The sequence below is a fragment of the Hemicordylus capensis genome, chromosome 1 (genome assembly GCF_027244095.1).
Source record: "Hemicordylus capensis ecotype Gifberg chromosome 1, rHemCap1.1.pri, whole genome shotgun sequence".
Taxonomy (NCBI): Eukaryota; Metazoa; Chordata; class Lepidosauria; order Squamata; family Cordylidae; genus Hemicordylus; species Hemicordylus capensis.
The window spans coordinates 238,330,716-238,350,080 of NC_069657.1; the positions used below are offsets into that span (position 1 = coordinate 238,330,716).

The following is a 19,365-nucleotide window of genomic DNA, read 5'->3' on the forward strand; positions in this document are numbered from 1 at the left end:
AGCCCTGGTTTGTGCAGCATCCATGAAATAGAATAACTAGGCCAGAGACAATCTATTCAGAATTTATAGTCTAGGCATATAATTTGTCCATATGCAGATAAGATAGATGGCTGGTGTCTTACCTTGATATTACCTCCTCCAGGTACATGGTGAGCATTTTCAAGTGAACCAACCTTGGCATGGGCCTTTTCTTTAAAATCCAGTTTCACACTCTCAATTTTCACTCGTCCCCCACCTACATATTATGAAAAATTTGGACTGAAAAAAGGCAAAACTGTCCTATATCTGTAGTCTGTTGTGACCACTTTTCAACATGCACATATCACACACTTCAAATATAAATAACGTCTAAACTCTTCTGTTGAGCAACCTTCTGGCACTGTGTATTCCATAATATGAAATACTATGCAAATAGCTTTCAGTTAAAATTAGGCACATACACAGAAGACTGGCAAAAATTAAACCTGGCATAAGCATATGAGCCTTTGTCAACTTTAATATAGGAGCTCTTGCCATTAGTTTTGAACAGGAAATCAAAACTTTGCTTGGAAGCAGATGTCAACAAAATTTACAGTGAATAGTTGAACCATAAATGTATGAGACTCCTTATGAAATGTAACAGTTACAAAAGGTTTTTGCCCCCAACTTGCCTTGTCATATTTGGCCCCATTTAAACTAATATACCCCTTGGACTAAGTACACCACCTTGAGATACATATATCAGGCATTATATACATATGGTAGATAAAACAAACAAACAAACAAACAAAATACCCAGTCCTTTGTCACAATTTTGCTACACCTCTTCCTCCCACCCAGGTGATGCAGGACATATGATGGATGGTTCCGATAATACAGCAGGTGCAAAAATGAGACTAGTTGAAGAAAAGATACCCAGGCAATATACTAGCCAACCAGATATTGGGCCAGATTCTGTGCCGTCTCCAGTCTCAAGGTAAGGGGCCTGCTGTGCAACTTCAAGGGCAGCCCTGAAGGTGTAGCATTGAGACTTCCGCAGAAATTCTATAAATAGCTTCCGGGCACTTGGAAATAATGGAAATAAACTTTAGAAGTGAAAGTTTCTATCGTATTAGAAACAATAGAAGTGCTTTAAATTCTTTCTGCAGCAGCCTCAATGCTACCATGTTGGTGCTGCCTTTGAAGTTGTGCAGCAGTACTGGTGGGTCCTTAGCATTGCTGGGAATGCATCCCATCAATGCATGGAATGCAGTCCATAATTTTTAAGGAACTGGGCATACACCAACTAGCAAAATCTAAAAACATTTACACCTTCAGACAAATACATTTAAAGATGTTCCCCCATTGAACACAACATGACAGGAAACGGGGGCAGGGGGTGGGGTGGGCGGGGAGACCTTCCATCTCTAATTTTAAAACACATGTGTACTGAAACTGCTATAACTCAGACATTTTTCAATCGGTTTCTCTGAAATTTGCAAAGCTTGTATCCCTCATTCAAAAGGCTTTTCATTTCTAACTGTATACTGATAGAACAAATCATTTCAGTTTTCTAAGGAATAGGATTTAACACAGAATGCCTTATGCCTTACTACAGAGCCATTATAACATGTTCAGCTTGTCCCAATATTTCCTGAAGTACCAGCACAGAGAAACACTGGATTGGTAGTAGCTTAGGTTAAGGTCCTTGTGCCATCAGAACATACTTACCCAGGGATCACCATTAATGTTGCATGAACACTGGTAATTTTTATTATTAGTGGGCATGATCGAGACTAAATTGGGCATGATTACATTCCATTGAAATTAATGGGACTTAAGTTAGTTATGCCTTATTTATTTCAATGGTGCTTAATAATGCCTCTTAGTGTGGAACCTGCCCATGATTCTTTATATCCCACCCTTGCTCCAAGGTTCTCAGGACAGCATGCATGGTTCTTGCTTCACTCCCCCACTCCCATTGCCAATCTCCCAGCAGAGCTTGGTCTACCCTCTAGAGCAGGGATGTCAAACTATGGCCCTTCTGCAGCTGTTGGCCTACAACTCCCATCATCCCTAGCTATTGGCCACTGTGGCTGGGGATTATGGGAGTTGTAGTCCAAAAACAGCTGGAGAGCCACAGTTTGACATCCCTGATCTAGAGGCATTTCCACACAAAATGCTGATGTGCTGGTCTTTGTTGTACAAAAGCCATTTGTACAACATTGAAGCTAGTGAAGTGCAAAGTCCTTCTGGCTTGAATCAGTATTCAACCTGGGAAACCAAACTATTCCCCCACCGAGAAGAAAATGGTTCCTTTTTTCTGAGCCCAGTTACCAAATTTGGACTCTATCATGATTCCAATAATTCAGAGTACAAGAAAGTTAAATTGCCTCTCCCTGATCCTCTGAAGCCTCCACAAACCCCTTAATGCCCCCTCCCTTCCCACTTACCTGGCAGTGGTGGTAAACTGGTCTTTTTGGAAGCCTCTCTGTGAGACTTTCTCTCCTTCCTCCCTTGCACCCTGAATGGAGCAATGCTAGAATACCAGCTGCCAGGAATCCTGGGAAATGTAGTTTTCTCAGAGCCCCTGAGTCCCTACTATGGATGTCAGGTGCCTTGGAAACTACATGTGCAAGGGCTCCTTGTAGGATGCCATTTCTCCTCCAGATTATCCCCATATTACCTGGCCTATGACGGATGTTCTTCAATGATCCACACTTGGAAGTCACATGACTCAAGTCTATCTTCTTGGTTACAATCTGAACCTGTTAGAAGTATACAAAATATATTTTAGGGAAGGAAGCAAAGTAGAATGGAAATATACTTAGATTTTGAACAATACTGAAAAAGAAGAGATTATTAGTAGAATATAGATCATGCTACAAGGGAGGGAAACACCAGATTAATACAGCAAGCTTCCCATTTCAATAATGAACCATGTTAAATAGAATCATGTTAAACTTTTTTCGTTAGTAAAGTGAAGAGTTAATTCAGGAAGACAAAGTGAGTGAAGTTCTTTTTAAAGTGTTTATGAGACAAAGCTTGTCTTGATGTGTGCGTGTATGTGTGTATGCGGGTGTGTGAATGATGTGTGTGACACTTTGTTTTGTCCCTTTTCACTTAAGATTTGCAGCATGTTCCATCTTCTCTGGGTTTTTGTTTCCTGTGTTCCTCTGCCTACATATACGTAATTTAATGAATGCCACTTTTCTCAGGTATAATGTAATTTAGTACTTATATTTTTTTAAAGCTTCTGTTTTGTTTTCCTGTAAAAAACAAACAAACCTCTGCATCTAAATTAACAGAATTCAGTGAAGAGAGGATAACATAGCCCACTCTTCAGCTCTTGCCCTTACATTTTCGAGGAGAAAATGCTTTCTTGTATCCAGTATGTAACAGATTGTGTCCAGTAAATGTTAAAACATAGCAGTAATTAAAGAAAAAAACAACCAACCCCAACAGATTTGTTCCTTAGGGAAAAACTGTTATATTTCCTGTTGGGAAGTTGAAATTGCTTAGTAATCATGATTTAGTGTGTATTCACAACCATTTTAGACCCACCATGAGGTGCTTTTTCTCAAACACTTTTGAATGGGATCTACTGGGTTGCCAAAATGGTCCAGCATAAATTGGGATTGTTGATTCACAACTTGTCTCCAATTCCCAACACGTCAGATGCTTCCAATGATCCAATTCCACATGCCTTTTATTGTGAAGTGAAATCACCTTTTGGCAGATCAAGTAGTTGTATTAATGCATCCTCACTACGTTTCTTCCAATAGTTTTGAATGCAACCTTATAAGGAAGGTTACTAGCTTATTAAAATGCGCTGTGTATGTTGCTAATCATTGCAAGTCACTGCAAAATAATCCATTGCTCCAAGTAATTGAAAAAGAATCCAGTAGTTTAATCAAGCGTTAATTGGCTTTAGAATTGCCAGTGTTCTAGAACTGGCCTGAAGTCTCCAGGAATCAGTATCAATTACAGGTCCTGCAGTTTGACTAGCAGTATCTCCAGGTGACTACTAAAAGCAGACTTGGAGATTTCCCTGGCTTGATGTTGTGAAAAATATTGAAAAACAACTCTAGGAACATTTCAGTCAGTGTTGGCAATCCTAATTGGCATTATTAATAGTTCCTCATTTTGTGGGAACTTTGGATAACTGTGGCTTTCGTTAGGACTGATGGCAACATTCACTACCTTGGTGCCTTGCAGACTAGAGTGCTTTGATTGTGAAGATATAGTCATGCCTCCCTTCTGGCTGAGACTAGGAAATTTGCTGTTGTCTGTGAGGAAGGTTGGGGATACCCACCACTCAACACACAATGCTGACACATCACTAGACCAAGGTGACATGTGAGACATTAGAAGAAGGGAAGAGTAGTGCTCAGTAGGAAGACAAAGGGCTAGGCTGTGCAGAGTGGGGTACCAAAACCGGCTGGGATACTTTGTCAGGTACCATCTCTACTTACATTTCCTCCCCCTGCTGAATGTTTGATGTTATCCTTGGAACCACATCTGGATTGAATATCGCTAAAATCAATCTTCTTGTTTAAAATCCTAACCTAAAAGGAATAGCAGGTTAACTTACTGTAAATGTGTCCCCTAGTCTACACAATTCCTGGGAGTCAGGGTCCTGCCTGCTGCAACTGAGAGGGGGCACTTTAGCTTAAAAGTATACACTAACTAGTAGGCGAGGCCAGTCGTTGACTGGGCAAAGTCATTTTGCGTAGATTATGCTGCTAGGAAAGTTCAAGAAGTGAAACCCAGGAAGCCCTCTAACATCGCAGGGGTAACATTCATGGAAACCACAATATTGGAGTGCTTGACCTAACCCCCCAAATTGGGTTAGGTTCCTTAGCTAAACAATCCGCAACAAATGGCAAGAATGGATGAAGCAGCCTGTGCGCGGAGAGTGGCTATTTCAACATTAAAGGCGTGGGGAAGGGTGAGGTTTAAATAGCCATCTCAGCTGATGTGTGTGGAGGTTTAAAGAAGTAGCATAAGAGGTGGGAGTGGATGGAGCAGCCTGTGCCTCTTGCGCCGCTTCTTTACATCTCCCCACGTGCCAGCGAAGAAGCAGGGAGAGTGGCTATTTAAGCTGTAGGCCAATTTAATTAGGGAAGTAGAAAACTGTAAATAATTTAAACTATTCCCCATGACCACGAAATTGGAATACAGGGAGGTGGCTCGTGAATAGGCGAAACTGCTATTCAAGGGCCACCTGTATATGTCATAAGAAGGTTTGTTTTTTTAATCAATCTGCTTGCAAAAAGGAAGTAAACGAACGGCTTGAAATTTGTAGGATATGAACTTCAAACATTATTCATTTTATTGAATAATTACCATATATGGTAAATCTGAATAGTAGTAAATTTGAAATAGAAAAATATATTTTGCTTCTCTTGGGCATGATGCCATTTTGGAATTATTGATCTGATTATTGAGTGTTAAAAATCTGCTGAGAAGAATAACAGTTAAAAATTATTATATTCAGAATTTCTTCTTAATAATTTTTAAAAGCATCTAAACCCTTTCCCCAGCATATTCCAGCATAAAAAGTAGTTCATTCGGCTAATTTCAGTAGCAGGATTGTGTATACAAAATTTGGTATCTGTACGTAATCGCAAAGTATGACTTTCTTTTGCAAAAAAACCAGACAAACTCTTCAAAATACATAGCAATAGATAATATTAATAAACAATAATGCAGGGCAGTATTGGCCCAGTATCCTGGGGCCTTTATGGCTGTTTCTGTCCTGTATCAATTTCTATGCCTCCATAAGTACAGAATTCCTTCCCACACAACCTCACTTATCCTCAAGGAGGTAGGGATGTGCACGAAATGGATTTTGCGTTCTATTTGGAGCTCAAAATGAAACACAAATGGCTGGAACAGTCCATCAGACTGGTCGGTCAGACTGGTTGTTTTGACGGAACAAACTCAAAACGTTTCAAGTGTTTCAGCCATAGGAAACAATCAGGAAATATGAAACACCCCATTGTTCCCCATGAGTAGTTCCTAGGGACACCCAAGTGGGTTGTGTGGTAGGGCATGATGGGTACTACCTACCACCCAACCCAAAAAGGAAACGGGCAAGTGGACAATTTTAAACAAATTTTTAACCTTTCCCCAAAACCCTCATAGGGATCTTATGGGGGGTTGGGGGAAAGGTTTAACATGTGTTAAAAAGCACCCACCTGTCCATTTATTTTGTGGGTTGGGTGGTAGGTAGCACCTATCATGCCCTACCAAACAACCCATTTTGGTGTCCCTAGGAACTACCCATGGGGAACAAGGGGATGTTTTGAGTTTCCCCATTGTTTCCTATGGCAAGAACAAGCTGCACTCACAGAGTACACTGAATACAAGTTTTGCATTGCAATTTGTAATGCATTTTGCAACCTATCGGGTTTTTTGTATATGCCTTGAAAAACACGCCAGAAACACACAGTAAAAGGGAATCTGTCCCTCCCAACACCGAACACACATTTCAAACAGTCCAAAAATGGCCAAAAAAGAATCACTGACTCAGAATCCACTGCCAGCCACAATGCCTGTGCTACAGTAAGATCATTGGCACAAGTTGCTCTCTCACACAGCATTATGACTCTTTACATTACTTCCTAGCATTGCAACAGCTACCAAAGCAGTGGCTTTACTTAGCAGCAAGCATAACCATAAGCTCAACTAGAGCAAATTTAGCCATATTTTGACTGAGTATGCCTTGCAGTGCAGATTGCAAAGCAGACCAGAGCTGTGAGTGAGTTAGTGTCAAGACCAGACATGGAACTCATCACAGCAATAACCAAGATCAAAATGTTACACACAGAGAGAGCTTCCACTGTCCATTTCTTGCCACAACACTATCTCACAAACAAACCAAATCACAACTCAAGTAAGGCAGGCATCCAAGTTCTGCCTTTGTCAATCTGAGATCCAGCAAAGCCATATACATATAGCAGTAACAGCACAGCATATTATATTCAGTGCTGAGAGGAAAAACCCACAAAATGAAACCTTCCTTGATCCTTCCTCCTGATGTATCCTCTTCAAGAGAAACACACTCTAAGGGCTTTCTCTCTGCTTCAGAGCCCCTTTGAATGCATTTTGAAATTCTGTCCTTTTGTGTTGCCTCCGCCCTCCCCCCCCAGCTAATAGGAGCACAGTTGCCCATGACAACACTTGATTTGTATAACAAGCCAACCAAGAAGCAAAGAGATCACAAGCCAATAGGAAGCCAGTGCCAGAAAACCAATAAGCAAGGGAAAAACAGGCCTCCAAAATGGTGCTCGGAAGGTTGAAATGTTTTGACCAAACAGGGTTGTTCTGCTCCAGACTCGAAACAAGCCCTTTATTTAAAGGGTGTTCTATTTTTGAGCTTGAAATACTAGAAACAGCCCATCTTGATATTGAAACGTTCTGCACGGTTGGGCAACTGACCCAGCCTCGGTATACGCAGTAAATAAAAGTGTTTTAAAATGTGTATCTGCAGTTCCTAGTTGGCTAGAAATGACCTCCGAGGTAATTTCTGGCCACCATCTTGTCATACAGATCCATTTTGTGACTCTATTTTGAAGAAAACAATTCCCACAATTTTTCATTGAAAATGGAGGAATTGCAGCTATTGGGGGGCATTGTTGGACAGCTGGAGACCTGCAGAGCATGGTGCAACACTTTCTTTCAATTATTTGTTCCATTTTTAGCCGTTTTTAGCTGGTGTTTTCGCCTCCAGGAACCTACCCCCCCCCATTCCCATTGTATCAATACATCATTATTCGCAGTTTGAAACGCTGAAATGGAAAAGTTGAAATGGATACATTTGCCCCTCCTACTATCAACAGAACATAATTTTTATGCATAGATAAACATTGAGTGGTACTGTGCCCAGATCTCCAGGTGTTTACACTGCCAAAGCTAATGCAGTTCAGGAGTACAATAAAAGTCTCATAAACTAAAACTTGGGGTGGACGAGGCTTTCATTTGATACAAATAAAGAGAGTTTTAATACAGGCAGGTATGCTATGGCCTCGCTTACTTAAGCAGTCATGTGTAATTCAAAAGTTCATGGAATGATGTGCCCACTTGCCCAAGATCTCTGAAAGAGGGAAGCCATGGGCCTTTGTACCTCCACTAACTGTTCCAACAGTCATTGGCAAATTGTTCCTAAGATTTTGGTGTCCTTTGTCATAGTAAGATCAAACTAAACTGGTGCTTACTTGAACATCAGCAGCAAATGTCAGAAGATTTTTATGTTTCTGAGCTTCAGTTAGGTACCGTATATACTCGAGTATAAGCCGATCCGAATATAAGCCGAGGTACCTAATTTTACCTAAGAAACCAAAAAACTGATTGACTCGAGTATAAGCCTAGGGTGGGAAATGCAGCAGCTACTGGTGAGTTTCAATAAATAAAATAAATGCCAATAAAATTACATTAATTGAGACATCAGTGGGGTATATTGTGACCAGTATGTACAGTACTTTATTACAGGGGGACATTTTAGCACGGGCAGATAGATGACTCGAGTATAAGCCGAGGCTGATTTTTTCAGCACATTTTGGGTGCTGAAAAATTTGGCTTATACTCGAGTATATATGGTATGTGTTTTCAGATGTTTGGATTATTTTCTAATAACTAACTGAATAAATAAAAATCCAGACATGATTTAGCTGAACATCAGACATGCAGCCTGGATCTGAGTCCCAGAGAAATGTAAGTCAGTCGGAATAATATGAAGCCCTGACAGAATGTCCTGTCTGACTGTCCCTAGCAGTGAGAAATCAGCAACACCTCTGAGTAGTGACCGGGAGAAAGAATTTGTCCTGCAAATGCTGATTCAGGGGGCATAGCAAGTCCAGATTGCTGCAAGGTCTTGCAAAAGTCTAATTTAGAAATAAAGTCCCTTGTGGATATGAGATGAGACACATGGGGAACCTCCTTGAACTCGCATGCTATGGATGAGTTTGAATGAAACCAAGGACCTTGACCTCCATGATTCAGGCTTGCCTCATTTTCATTAGGGCAATGTTCTTTGTTTAAACAACCAGGGGCTTTTGCCTGCCACCTGCTCTCATGTTGCAAATCTTGGAAAACTATACCTGTGGTCCTTGTAGCCTTATACATCATGCAGTATGATATACTACTCAAATAATATTAAAAGGCTTTTTGGAAAGAACAAGAGGCTTCAGTATTGCACAGCTGATGGTCTGGAGTTGCATGCTCATTGCTTCTTGATCCTTATCTTGGGTCTCCCGCATTCCACCCTTTCCCCTCCCCAGATGTGCCTAGCTGAATCTCTGTGTGCTCCACTCCTCATTGGATCTTTGGAGTTCTCCTGCCTCCTCAGTCTTCCTGTTTCCTTGTCCTGCTTCTCTGATTCTGTTTCCTGGCCTAACCTTTAGTTGTATATCCTATCTGGTTCCTCTCTTCATGTTCTGTATTGTCACATCTCGATGGCTACATGCCTAGGCCATGAGGTTTTTCTGAGTTCTCCCCAGTGCTTTCTGCCTGCATGCTGTACTTCCTAACCATTTGATTCCAGCCTGCCATCCTTAAACTCCTTCCCTAATTCCAGAAAGAGCTTTCTAGTATTTGATCCCTCTTTGCTGTTAACTCTGTGTGCACTTGGTTTCTTCCTTATAGCTAAAATGATGTATTATACATCTGACTGGTAACTTTAACCTGTGATAGAGATGTGCACGGAACTATGCCTCTGTGGTTTGAAGGTGGAGGGAGGGGTGAGTGCACACTCCCCAGCCCTTAAAGCGCTACCCTTGCCGCCTTCGAACTGGCCCTGGGGTTCGAGCCTGTTCGGAAGCCCGTAAAAGGGCCTCTGAACAGGTTCATGCACATGCCTAACCTGTGATGCAATCCTGACGTTACCCATTGGCCAACTGAATACAAAAGAAAGAACAGCATCCTTTTTCTGAAATTCCAGTTGGCTTCTCTATAGAATTTGGACATTACTGGGTAACAATTTCAGCACATCAATGGAATTAAAACAGCAGTTATGACTATTATCATTTATTTGGGATAGGAGCTGTGCCATGAGGGCCACATTCAACACTACTGGGGAGAGCACAGGACAAGGCAGTCTACTGAGCATAACCGTGGTACAAATCTGTCCCTAATCATGCTAATGTAACAAGGGGGACATAAATAATAATTCTTTACTGAATTCAGAACTACATGGCAATATAACAGGAAAAGTGGATCCTTTCTGCAACTACTGCCAACGGATAATAGATACAATGCTAAAGTTCTACACAGAGAGAGTCTGAGGCTCAAATTGGCTACTGTAGTCTATTGAATGTGTGTGTGTGTGTGTGTGTGTGTGTGTGTGTGTGTGAGTGTGTGTATCTGTAATCTATTGAATATCTATATCTATATCTGTATCTACGTGCACACACATAATGTGTGAAGCTGCTTACACCAGGACAGACTATTGGTCCATCGAGCTCAGCATTATGTACCAGGGATGTGCAGGGAACTGTTCAGCACTCTATTCTAGGAGCGTTGAACTAGTTTATCAACCGACGTTCGAGCCAGTTCTGAGGGCGGGGTAGTGGTGGTTCTTTAAGGGACAGAGGAGGCACTGCCTACCTGCCAGTTTCCACCCTGCAGCTTTTTTCCAGTCGGCACTCTGACAAAAAAGCGGGTGCGTGGGGGTGCAACGTGCCTCCCTACAGCCCTGGTCAGCGTTGCCATGCAAATGCCCAACACATGTGTAGCTGCAAAAAGGACCCACTTCTCCTGTTAACCAGTTCCGTGCACATCCCTATTACCTATACAGACAGCATCTCAAACACAGTCTTTTTGCATCCCTACCTGGAAATGCTAGGAATTATCATCATCATCATCATCTACATTTTATATTAGACTTAAGACTTTCTGCATGCAAAGCAGGTGCTATACCACTGAGCTACAGCTGCAGCCCCATTCCAATTCATAGGTCCCCCAGTTAGGCTAGATACCAGGGAAGGCACAAATTTAGCTCTGAAAACCAAGGCAATTTGGTATAGCTAGGAAATCAGTTGGATCACAAGCTGGATGCCAAGTGGTAAACCTACTGATGGTATTCCTGCTATGAGAGATTGCCGCCTCTTACTACAAAAATGTGTTTGCTTAAGGAGTTTTGTTTGAAAGTAACTATCAGCCTCTTTTCACAGACAGCTGTGATGAACGTTCTCACCGCTGGCCATAAACTGCACCCTGACTTCCCTTCATTCAAAATGAACCAAAACAATACCAGTTCTCCTAAGAAGAAAAGAGTATGGTTTAAACTAAAATAGATATGTTTACTAACAGGAAAGACAAGTTATTTGACACAAGCAACTGAGGGTGTGTGCACGAACCGAGACTTAAGCACTGGTTTGGCACTGCAGGGAGGGAAGTGGGAGCTTTTGGAAAGAGGACAGTAGTCCTTACCTGCTCTCCATCACCCCATGCAGCTTCCTGCTGGAGTGGTGCTCATCCCAAGTATCCGCGCACGGCACCAGCACACACATGGCACCCGCGCATGTGTGGACACCATGTGTGCACTGGTGCCACGCGTGGTTACTTGGAAGGAGTGCTGCCCCAGCAGGAAGCTGCATGGAGTGGCAGAGAGTAGATAAGGACCTGCTCTCCTCTTTCCTAAAACTCCCACTCCCCACCCAGTGGGGCCGAACCGGTGCTCAAACCTCGGTTCACGCACACCCTGACACGCAACTCTCACATAAGCAAACTTCCCATAAAATCAGTGGGCTCTCTGCACAAGAATTATAAGATAAAGGAAGCAATCATCACTCTAGCGTTAAACATTATTATTTGTCCCCATTTCTGTTTAAAACCATGTTATCCTTTTTGAAACCCATGCAAAATTTAATGTATTTTCTCTCCTGTATTTTCTTTCAGAAGATTCTTTGCTCACAGTTATGCTATCCTTATATCTTATGCAACTGGAGTCATGAGGCTGATATATGCAAACTATTGAAAGGTTTATGAAAATTTAAATGCACCTCAGGGGCTATTCTCCTCTGCATATGTGTGCATAACTTTCAATGATAATACACTCCCTTAGGGGACCAATTCTGCCATCCTTGTTCACTCCAAATTTTCTTTGAAGTATACAGGATATGACACAGTCAATGGGACTTAGGTTTAGTCTTCAAAATGACAGTAGGGCCATATGCCATTTTAAAAACTGGAGCAGCACTGTAGTGGAGGCTGCTGTCGTAAATCTGTTAGCTTGGCTAACCCAACAGGATTCACAACCCCCTTCAGCACTCCCACTGTGAGATAACAGAAAGCAGCAGCGAAACTGCAAGAAGGAAAAGAAAAGGCTCACAAAGAAAATAGTTAACTAATTAAGTCCCCTGAACTGAACTAGGTACCCCCCTCTAACAATAACTGAGTGATAGTGAAAAGAAAACACAAAGCAAGGAATGAAAGGAGCGAAAGACACCAGAACAAGGAATTAACGGAACAAAGCAGGAAAGCATAAACAAGGCAAACTGGAACTCGGAAAAGTCTGGAATTTCAATAGCACACTGTCTGCTGCCAGCGAAAGTTGCAAACAGCATCTGAGCAAGTGAGAGACTGCTAAATATATATGGCTCAAGAGAACCAGCAGCCAATCAAGCTTCCCTGAGTCAGCACTTCGGCTTCCTCTCTTGTGATCTCCTGCGCCTGCTTGACTGCCACTGAGCTTGCCTCTTGAGACGCCTTCTCAAGACAGGTGAAATCCCAGGCTCCTCCCCATCAGAAATCATGTCTGGCAGCTGTTGCGAATCCTCAGCTCCAGAGTCTGGTCTCCCTGCCAAATCCTGTTGCTGTGCCTCTGAGCCCTCACTAGCAGGCAAATCCTCCTGCTCTGACTCTTCTGAGTCAGAAGTCTGAGCCATGACACCTGCCTAGAATGGAACCCCTAGGCGTAAGCCCTAATTGCTGTCATAATGAAAAGGTGAATTTGAATGGATTCTGTGAGCTGGTGGATCAAGCCTGATTTGAGCTCACATAGTGTAGCAAGCTGGGAAGTCCCTAGTTCAAACCTCATCCCAGCAACAAACACAGTTTTCAAACTCAGGTTCCTATTTGCCATAACAAAATAAGAAGCCGTACAATGAGGTAAGAGGTCATACAATGCTGACCTCCCTTACAGAACTGCAAGGATCACGAAACAATGTACAGTATATGAAGGATGTGAGCACTTCCTATGTCTTACATAAATACCAAGGATTAGTATTGTTAGTTGCAAATTGGAGGCCGACTTCTAGACAAATGTAAGCTAGAAACGGATGAACTGGCCTGAAGAAAAGCAAGGGCAATCAGATATAGTAGTAGCCAGTGATTTTCTTGAATCACCTAAGCCAGGAGTACCCAGCCCATGGACTACAACTCTCATCATCCCCAATCACAATGGTCAAAGGGTGGGGATGATGGGAGTTGTAGTCCAACACAATCTGGACAACAAATGATGCGGAGTGGCTCACATTTAATGTTGTTTGTTGCCCCGAACTAATGTTGTGAGCCGCCCCAAGCAATAGTGTACTGGAGGAGCAGGGTACATATATTTTAAGTAAATAAATACATAAATCTAGGACCCAAGTTTAAGTTTGGGTCCTGACCCCAGCCATCGAAAACATTATGTTGTAGGGTCAAATGAGATGTTACACGAAACATCCAGCTGCTACTGAAATTGGCAGCCACACAGCTCCATCTCCTTCACATCGCATTGGCACCCTGACTTTTCACATCCCGTCTTTATTTATATATTTGATTTAGAATGTGTATATACTGATTTTCATCCAAAAAGTTCACATAGCCATTTACATAGCAAAAGAAATCAAACATTTCCCTGCTGCCACCCCATATCATTGGGGTGGTGGCAGGGGGCTGAAACCTGCAATTGCTTGGAGGGTGGAGGGATGAAGAGAGAAACATAAAAGACTGTGTAGTTAGGACATGAGTAAGCTCTTTCAGACTTAATGGAGTGAGGAGGGGAATGCTGAATGCACAGCTGCCACTCTCAGCAGTAACTGCACTGCTTAGCATAACGTCTAGTTTGTCTCAGCGCTGCTCCTTGTCTTGGATTTTTAAAGAACTTGGGTGGACTCTCACATTGGCAAAACCCTTGCACATATTTTCAGCCACATCTGGCAATATATATATATTAGTGTGATTTATTATTATTATTTACATTTATTATCATTTACATTTTATATCCCGCTCTTCCTCCAAGGAGCCCAGATCGGTGTATTACATACTTAAGTTTCTCCTCACAACAACCCTGTGAAGTAGGTTAGGCTGAGAGAGACGTGACTGGCTCAGAGTCACCCAGCAAGTCTCATGGCTGAATGGGGATTTGAACTCGGGTCTCCCCGGTCTGAGTCCAGCACTCTTATCAGTACACCATGCTGGCTCTGAGCAAAATGTTTCAAGCTTGGAATGTTCCAACTCAGACTGGTAGACCAGTCTTCTGAGGCAGGCCAACATGACCAGGTGGAGGCCTGGTCTACTTGCCAGCCCCAATCGGTAGACCAGCTCTCCCTGGATAAACAGCCCTCCAAAATGGCGCTCGGAATGCTCAGAAGGCTCAACCAGTTGTTCTGATGAAATGTTCCAGGAATTTGCATTTTGTTTCAAGCTCAAAACAAAACACAAATATATAAATAAGTCAAATACATAAATAAAACCTGTTTCGTGCACATCCCTAGTGTGAGTAATACAAGTATCTAGGTCTTTGAAAAAACCCAAGATAACAAAGCCACCTTTGGAAATTTCAGCTGTCTTGAAGTTAATTGTGTGTATAGCATATTTGTACAGATTATCAAACACTGGGGTGATTCACATCCCTATGGGCCAAATGGTAGAGGTGATAATTCTGTGTCTTTACCCTTTCATGGGAAAAGTGGCCTTTTACCGCACCATTTTGATAGAGTACAGGACAGTGACATATGTTGTCTCCTGCTTTCCTGTTAATGTGTGAAGCATCTCATGCACAATGGGATCCATCATATCCAGGGGATATCCAGGAGCTCAAAGATCTCATCACTGCCCAATGAAAATAAGCATATCTCAGTGATGAAATAATTTTTTATTCTTTGTAATTTGGAAACAGCTGTGTGCTTACATGCATCTATTCATTTCCATAGCCACAATTCAGGAAAGAAAACACCAAAAGAGAAAATAATACTTGGCATATTTTCCTCTTTGCTTTCCTTGGGCCATCTTGCAAATTATTAATGCCTCCAGGTTACTTCTGAATGCCCTTCCCTGCAGTGTTTTCTGTTCCTGATGGATAGCATGTTCGATTCCATCTGAAACCCATCAGACGTACCCAAGAGCAAACAGCCTTTACATTTTGCCAAAAATGGAACATTTCTACCAAAAAACCCATCAACAATAAAAACAGACAATTATCTCCGGGCTAGGAATATAACCCGCTCCATTGTTAGCTATGTATAGAACCAATTCAAAACTTCTTGAGGCACCAAATGGTTGCATTTGTGCCTCAACTGCATGGTTGCAATGCCACAAGTCTCAGAGTTTGGAGCATGTTTCCTCGAGGAGACTCAGGAAAGTGCAAGATACTCCCTGGTCTCTCCCATCCCATTTTTTGGCTGCTGTGTTTCAATCACATGCGTCATGCTCAGATGAAATCTGCGGTGCGGCTCTTGCGGAGTTGTGCAACTACAGAATGCTAGTGGTGGGATTACATGTTCTTTGAATTGAAAAAAAGTTAACTGTGCATAGAATGTGAGCATCTCAGGGTGAAGGCTAGGCTAGAATGCTACCCTCTGACTTGCCAACTTTCATAGGGCAGGGAACTTCAAACAACCTACAGGCGGAAGTGCTATAACCCAGTAAGGGTAAGACCGTATGCTTCAGCTTATAGTACAGCTTGGCTATAAAGTGGGAGATTTTGCAGTACAAATGGGTTTGTCTCTCTCCTCCACAAGCTGTAAGTTTATAGCTAATTACTGTGGGCAGGATTCTTCATTGAGATCTAAGGGGAAACAGCCTAAGGTAACCTTCAGTCGTTGCTTTCTCCTGCGATGTGCGTGTGCCCACATCTGGTGCATCTGCCTTGGTTTTGTCCCAGCTCTGATTGGAGACTTTTTAGTTCCTTCCTATTAAGGATAAATAGTCTCAAGAAGACTGAGACCCCCTCTTCTAATGTGCAAACATTTTCAGAAGTATGATATTTTGCCTTCACATGGTAGCCATTGTTAATTTAAAATCCTGGCAGAAGCGGTGGTGGGTAAGAACGCCAGAAGAGATGACTTTAAACGGGTTTGTTAGCTGATGAGTTTCTAATGAGACCTATGCAACCCTGCATTTCTGTTTTGATTTATTTAACATTCAAACACCTCCTGCTGCTCTGTGTAAACACCTCCAGACCCTGGTGCTGTCACAATGCTACTCTCTTCTCCAAGACAGCTGCAAGCTAAGAATGGACTTTGTGCTACTGGGTTAACACATGCCTCAGGTGAAAGGAGAGCATCTCTCTCCAAATGACACTTTAGGGCAGCATACCTATACTCTTTTCGTAATCTTCCTGTCATATTTGCTTACATTACTTGCTCAGAGTTTTCCGCTCCTCCCTCCTTCAATGGTCATCACTCTCAGCGTGGCAATTTCAGCTCGCATTATGAAACCCCAGCTGCCTTCTATTTGTTGCCATAAACTGAGTACAGAAGCAGACAGCAGAAGGCAGTTCACTTCAGTAGCTGGAAGAATCACAGCCAGAAATGATATAAGTTGGAGTGGGGGGTGGAATCCACATCAAGGCATTGCCTTTCTCTAGAAATTAAGCATTGCCCAATTTCTGCCCAAAGCACTGTTCAGTGCCTTGATGTGGATGGCGACTGCATCCTTTTAGGCAGTGCTTAATTTCTAGAGAAAGGATTCAAGTTTGTCAAAGACTTCTGATCTGGAAGCCCTTTGCCCTAATCTGTAGTTACTCAGTGGGGTGAAAAAGGCACTCTGTACTTTTGGAAGTGCCAGCACTGAAAATAGATGCATGACTGAGCCCTGTTGAGACCAGGGACCGATTAAATTCCTGCTTTTGGGAAAGGCTAACCCTGCGATTCTGAACAACAAAACAAGGGGAGAAAATAACCCAGATAAAAGCAAGGCTCAGTTTTCAAAGAGCGATAGATACGTGAAATACCTACACCTGATTCAGACAAATCAGAGAAGTCCAGATGTTACTAACTGATTTATGCATCCTATTTTTCCTGTTGCTCCTGTAATATGTAAAGTGAGATTTGCATATCTGACATGAGATCCCCAGGGCTTGTCTGGAAAAATGTGAATTCCTACTTTGCAAGTTACAACAGAAATGAAGGCCAATTCTCCTAGCCAATTCCAGTGTAGTAGAACAACATAGTTTTAGAGTTAGAAGGGACTATGAGGTTCTTCTAGTCCAACTCCCTGCACAGAGCAGGATCCCTGACAGACTGATATCTAGCCTCTGTTTTACAAGCTGTATCAAAGGAGAGCCCACCACCACTGCACAAAGCAAACTCTGCCACAGTCAAACAACTCTTACAGTCTGTCTAGCTGAATCTGGGTGGCAGACGCAATGAATAAGATACGTAAAATCTCTGTATTCCTTTGATCTCTCCTGCTCCCCAGTTCCACACACAGCCATGCTTTCACACCACCCTGATACAATAGGTACTGTTACTACTTAACATTTAGGGTCGAAAGATGTTGGGCAAAGAGATAACTAGTATGACTTCTAAGCCAGTCTCTCTGCCACTGAACTCTAGCCCTAGATGGCTTGGGTGGTGGGGCTGTGTAAGTTGGGGCTTGCTAAGTGGGCATTTGGAAGATGCCTTTCACTGTTCCACATGCTTCAGAGATTAAAATCTGTTACCGGTCCCCTCCCAATGTCTCCTTTATTTGCCTCCTTGGCTCAAATGGGAACCTTTTATAGTTTTAATAGTTTTAATGTAAACCGCCCTGAGCCTTTTGGAAGGGCGGTATAAAAGTGTTAATAAAATAAAATAAAATAAAATAAATAAATTTTCCAGGGCAAAAAGCAAATGCAGGGGCCCTGACCCTAGTTGGGACCATGGCAGTAAGCGGGGTAAAATCCCCCCTAACCCCCTGCCACAGTCCTCATCTGGATCACGTCCCCTTATGCTTGCTGTTTACAAAAGTGGGGGAAGCAAACATGAACAACAATGACATAATTATAGAAAGGACACAATTGGCTCTAAACCAGGCCTGCTCAACTTAGGCACCCCAGCTGTTTTTGGACTACAACTCCCATAAGCCCCAGCCACAGGGGCCAATAGCCAAGGATTATGGAAGTTGTAGGCCAACATCTGCAGGAGGGCCGAAGTTGAGCAGGCCTGCTCTAAACCAATCCCACTATCACTTCAGTGGCGAAAGAAAGTGTCTGCCCGAAAGGATTGTTGCGGGAAGGGAACTGGACTCAGAGACAGTGTACCAAAGATGTGTGCTATCTCTAAGCCCAATTAAACCCCTCACCCCCACCGTCACTTTGGAAGCAAAGGGAGATAGACAATTGGGCAGGAAGAATGCATACTGTACCCACAAGTCATCCTAACCATTCTCACTTCTTTTCAGCCAACAATGGCCAACATGTGCAGTCAAATGTAAAAATAATAATAATTACACCAGTGTCTTCAATGGGCCCATGCTGCTGCAGGCATCTAAAAATGCACAAGTAGCCTTGCACAAGAGCGTACGTGTGCATATCTTTAAAGTTGTGCCTCTTCACTTTGGGAACACAACTTTCATTGTTTTCAGTGGAAGTTGCATTCCCAAAGTGTGAGTGCTCAGTTAAGTATTTGTGCACTTGCGCTCTTGTGCAAGAGTGCCAGCAGTTCCTTAGATGCCCGAGGAAGCATGGCTGATAGAAAATGTCAGTGTAAGACTACACATGTTGGTCAACATCCCTTTATTCCCTACATGTCCACTGCTAGCACCTGTGTGTTGTGCTCTGCTGCTGGGGACACGTTGCAGCAGCACTATTTCCCAGCAGCAGAAGAGAAGCACGAATGTGCAACCCTCACTCAGAACAGATTTGAGGAGAAGCAGGACAAATCAGAGAAGCATGACCTAATAAAGAATTAAATAAACTCAATTATTTCAAAGAGATGGTATATTCTGCCGGCTTAATTGCACTTTACATGTGCGGTATTTGAAGGAACCAACCTATATACCTTTAATTAATATAACATTGACTTGTTATTTAATTCAATTTTCCTGACTCAGCATTTATGCAGCCTTCTGTATGGAAAAAGCATCAGATACTTCCTCCTCTAATCTGGTTTTAGCCATATTGCAAAAATATTTCGATGACATGTAGAATATATAAAAAGACAAAAAGCTCTATATGATTTAACAAGAAACAACATACATCACAAGTAAATTACTTTT

At 42.4% G+C, this 19,365-nt stretch overlaps 1 protein-coding gene across 22 annotated transcripts in view; it reads right to left on the minus strand.

The window, feature by feature from the left end:
* LOC128339466 (microtubule-associated protein 2-like) overlaps positions 1 to 19,365 on the minus strand; it is a 416,732-nt gene that overhangs the window by 11,751 nt on the left and 385,616 nt on the right. For 16 of the 22 annotated variants that reach the window (XM_053283451.1, XM_053283447.1, XM_053283445.1 and 13 more), the window contains 3 exons: positions 4,434 to 4,526; positions 2,645 to 2,726; positions 123 to 235 (listed from right to left, as the gene is read on the minus strand). In XM_053283451.1, coding sequence (XP_053139426.1) covers positions 123 to 235; positions 2,645 to 2,726; positions 4,434 to 4,526 — 288 coding nt within the window. The remainder of the gene's footprint in view (positions 1 to 122; positions 236 to 2,644; positions 2,727 to 4,433; positions 4,527 to 19,365) is intronic. The other 6 variants (XM_053283455.1, XM_053283467.1, XM_053283459.1 and 3 more) reach the window with 1 other exon arrangement.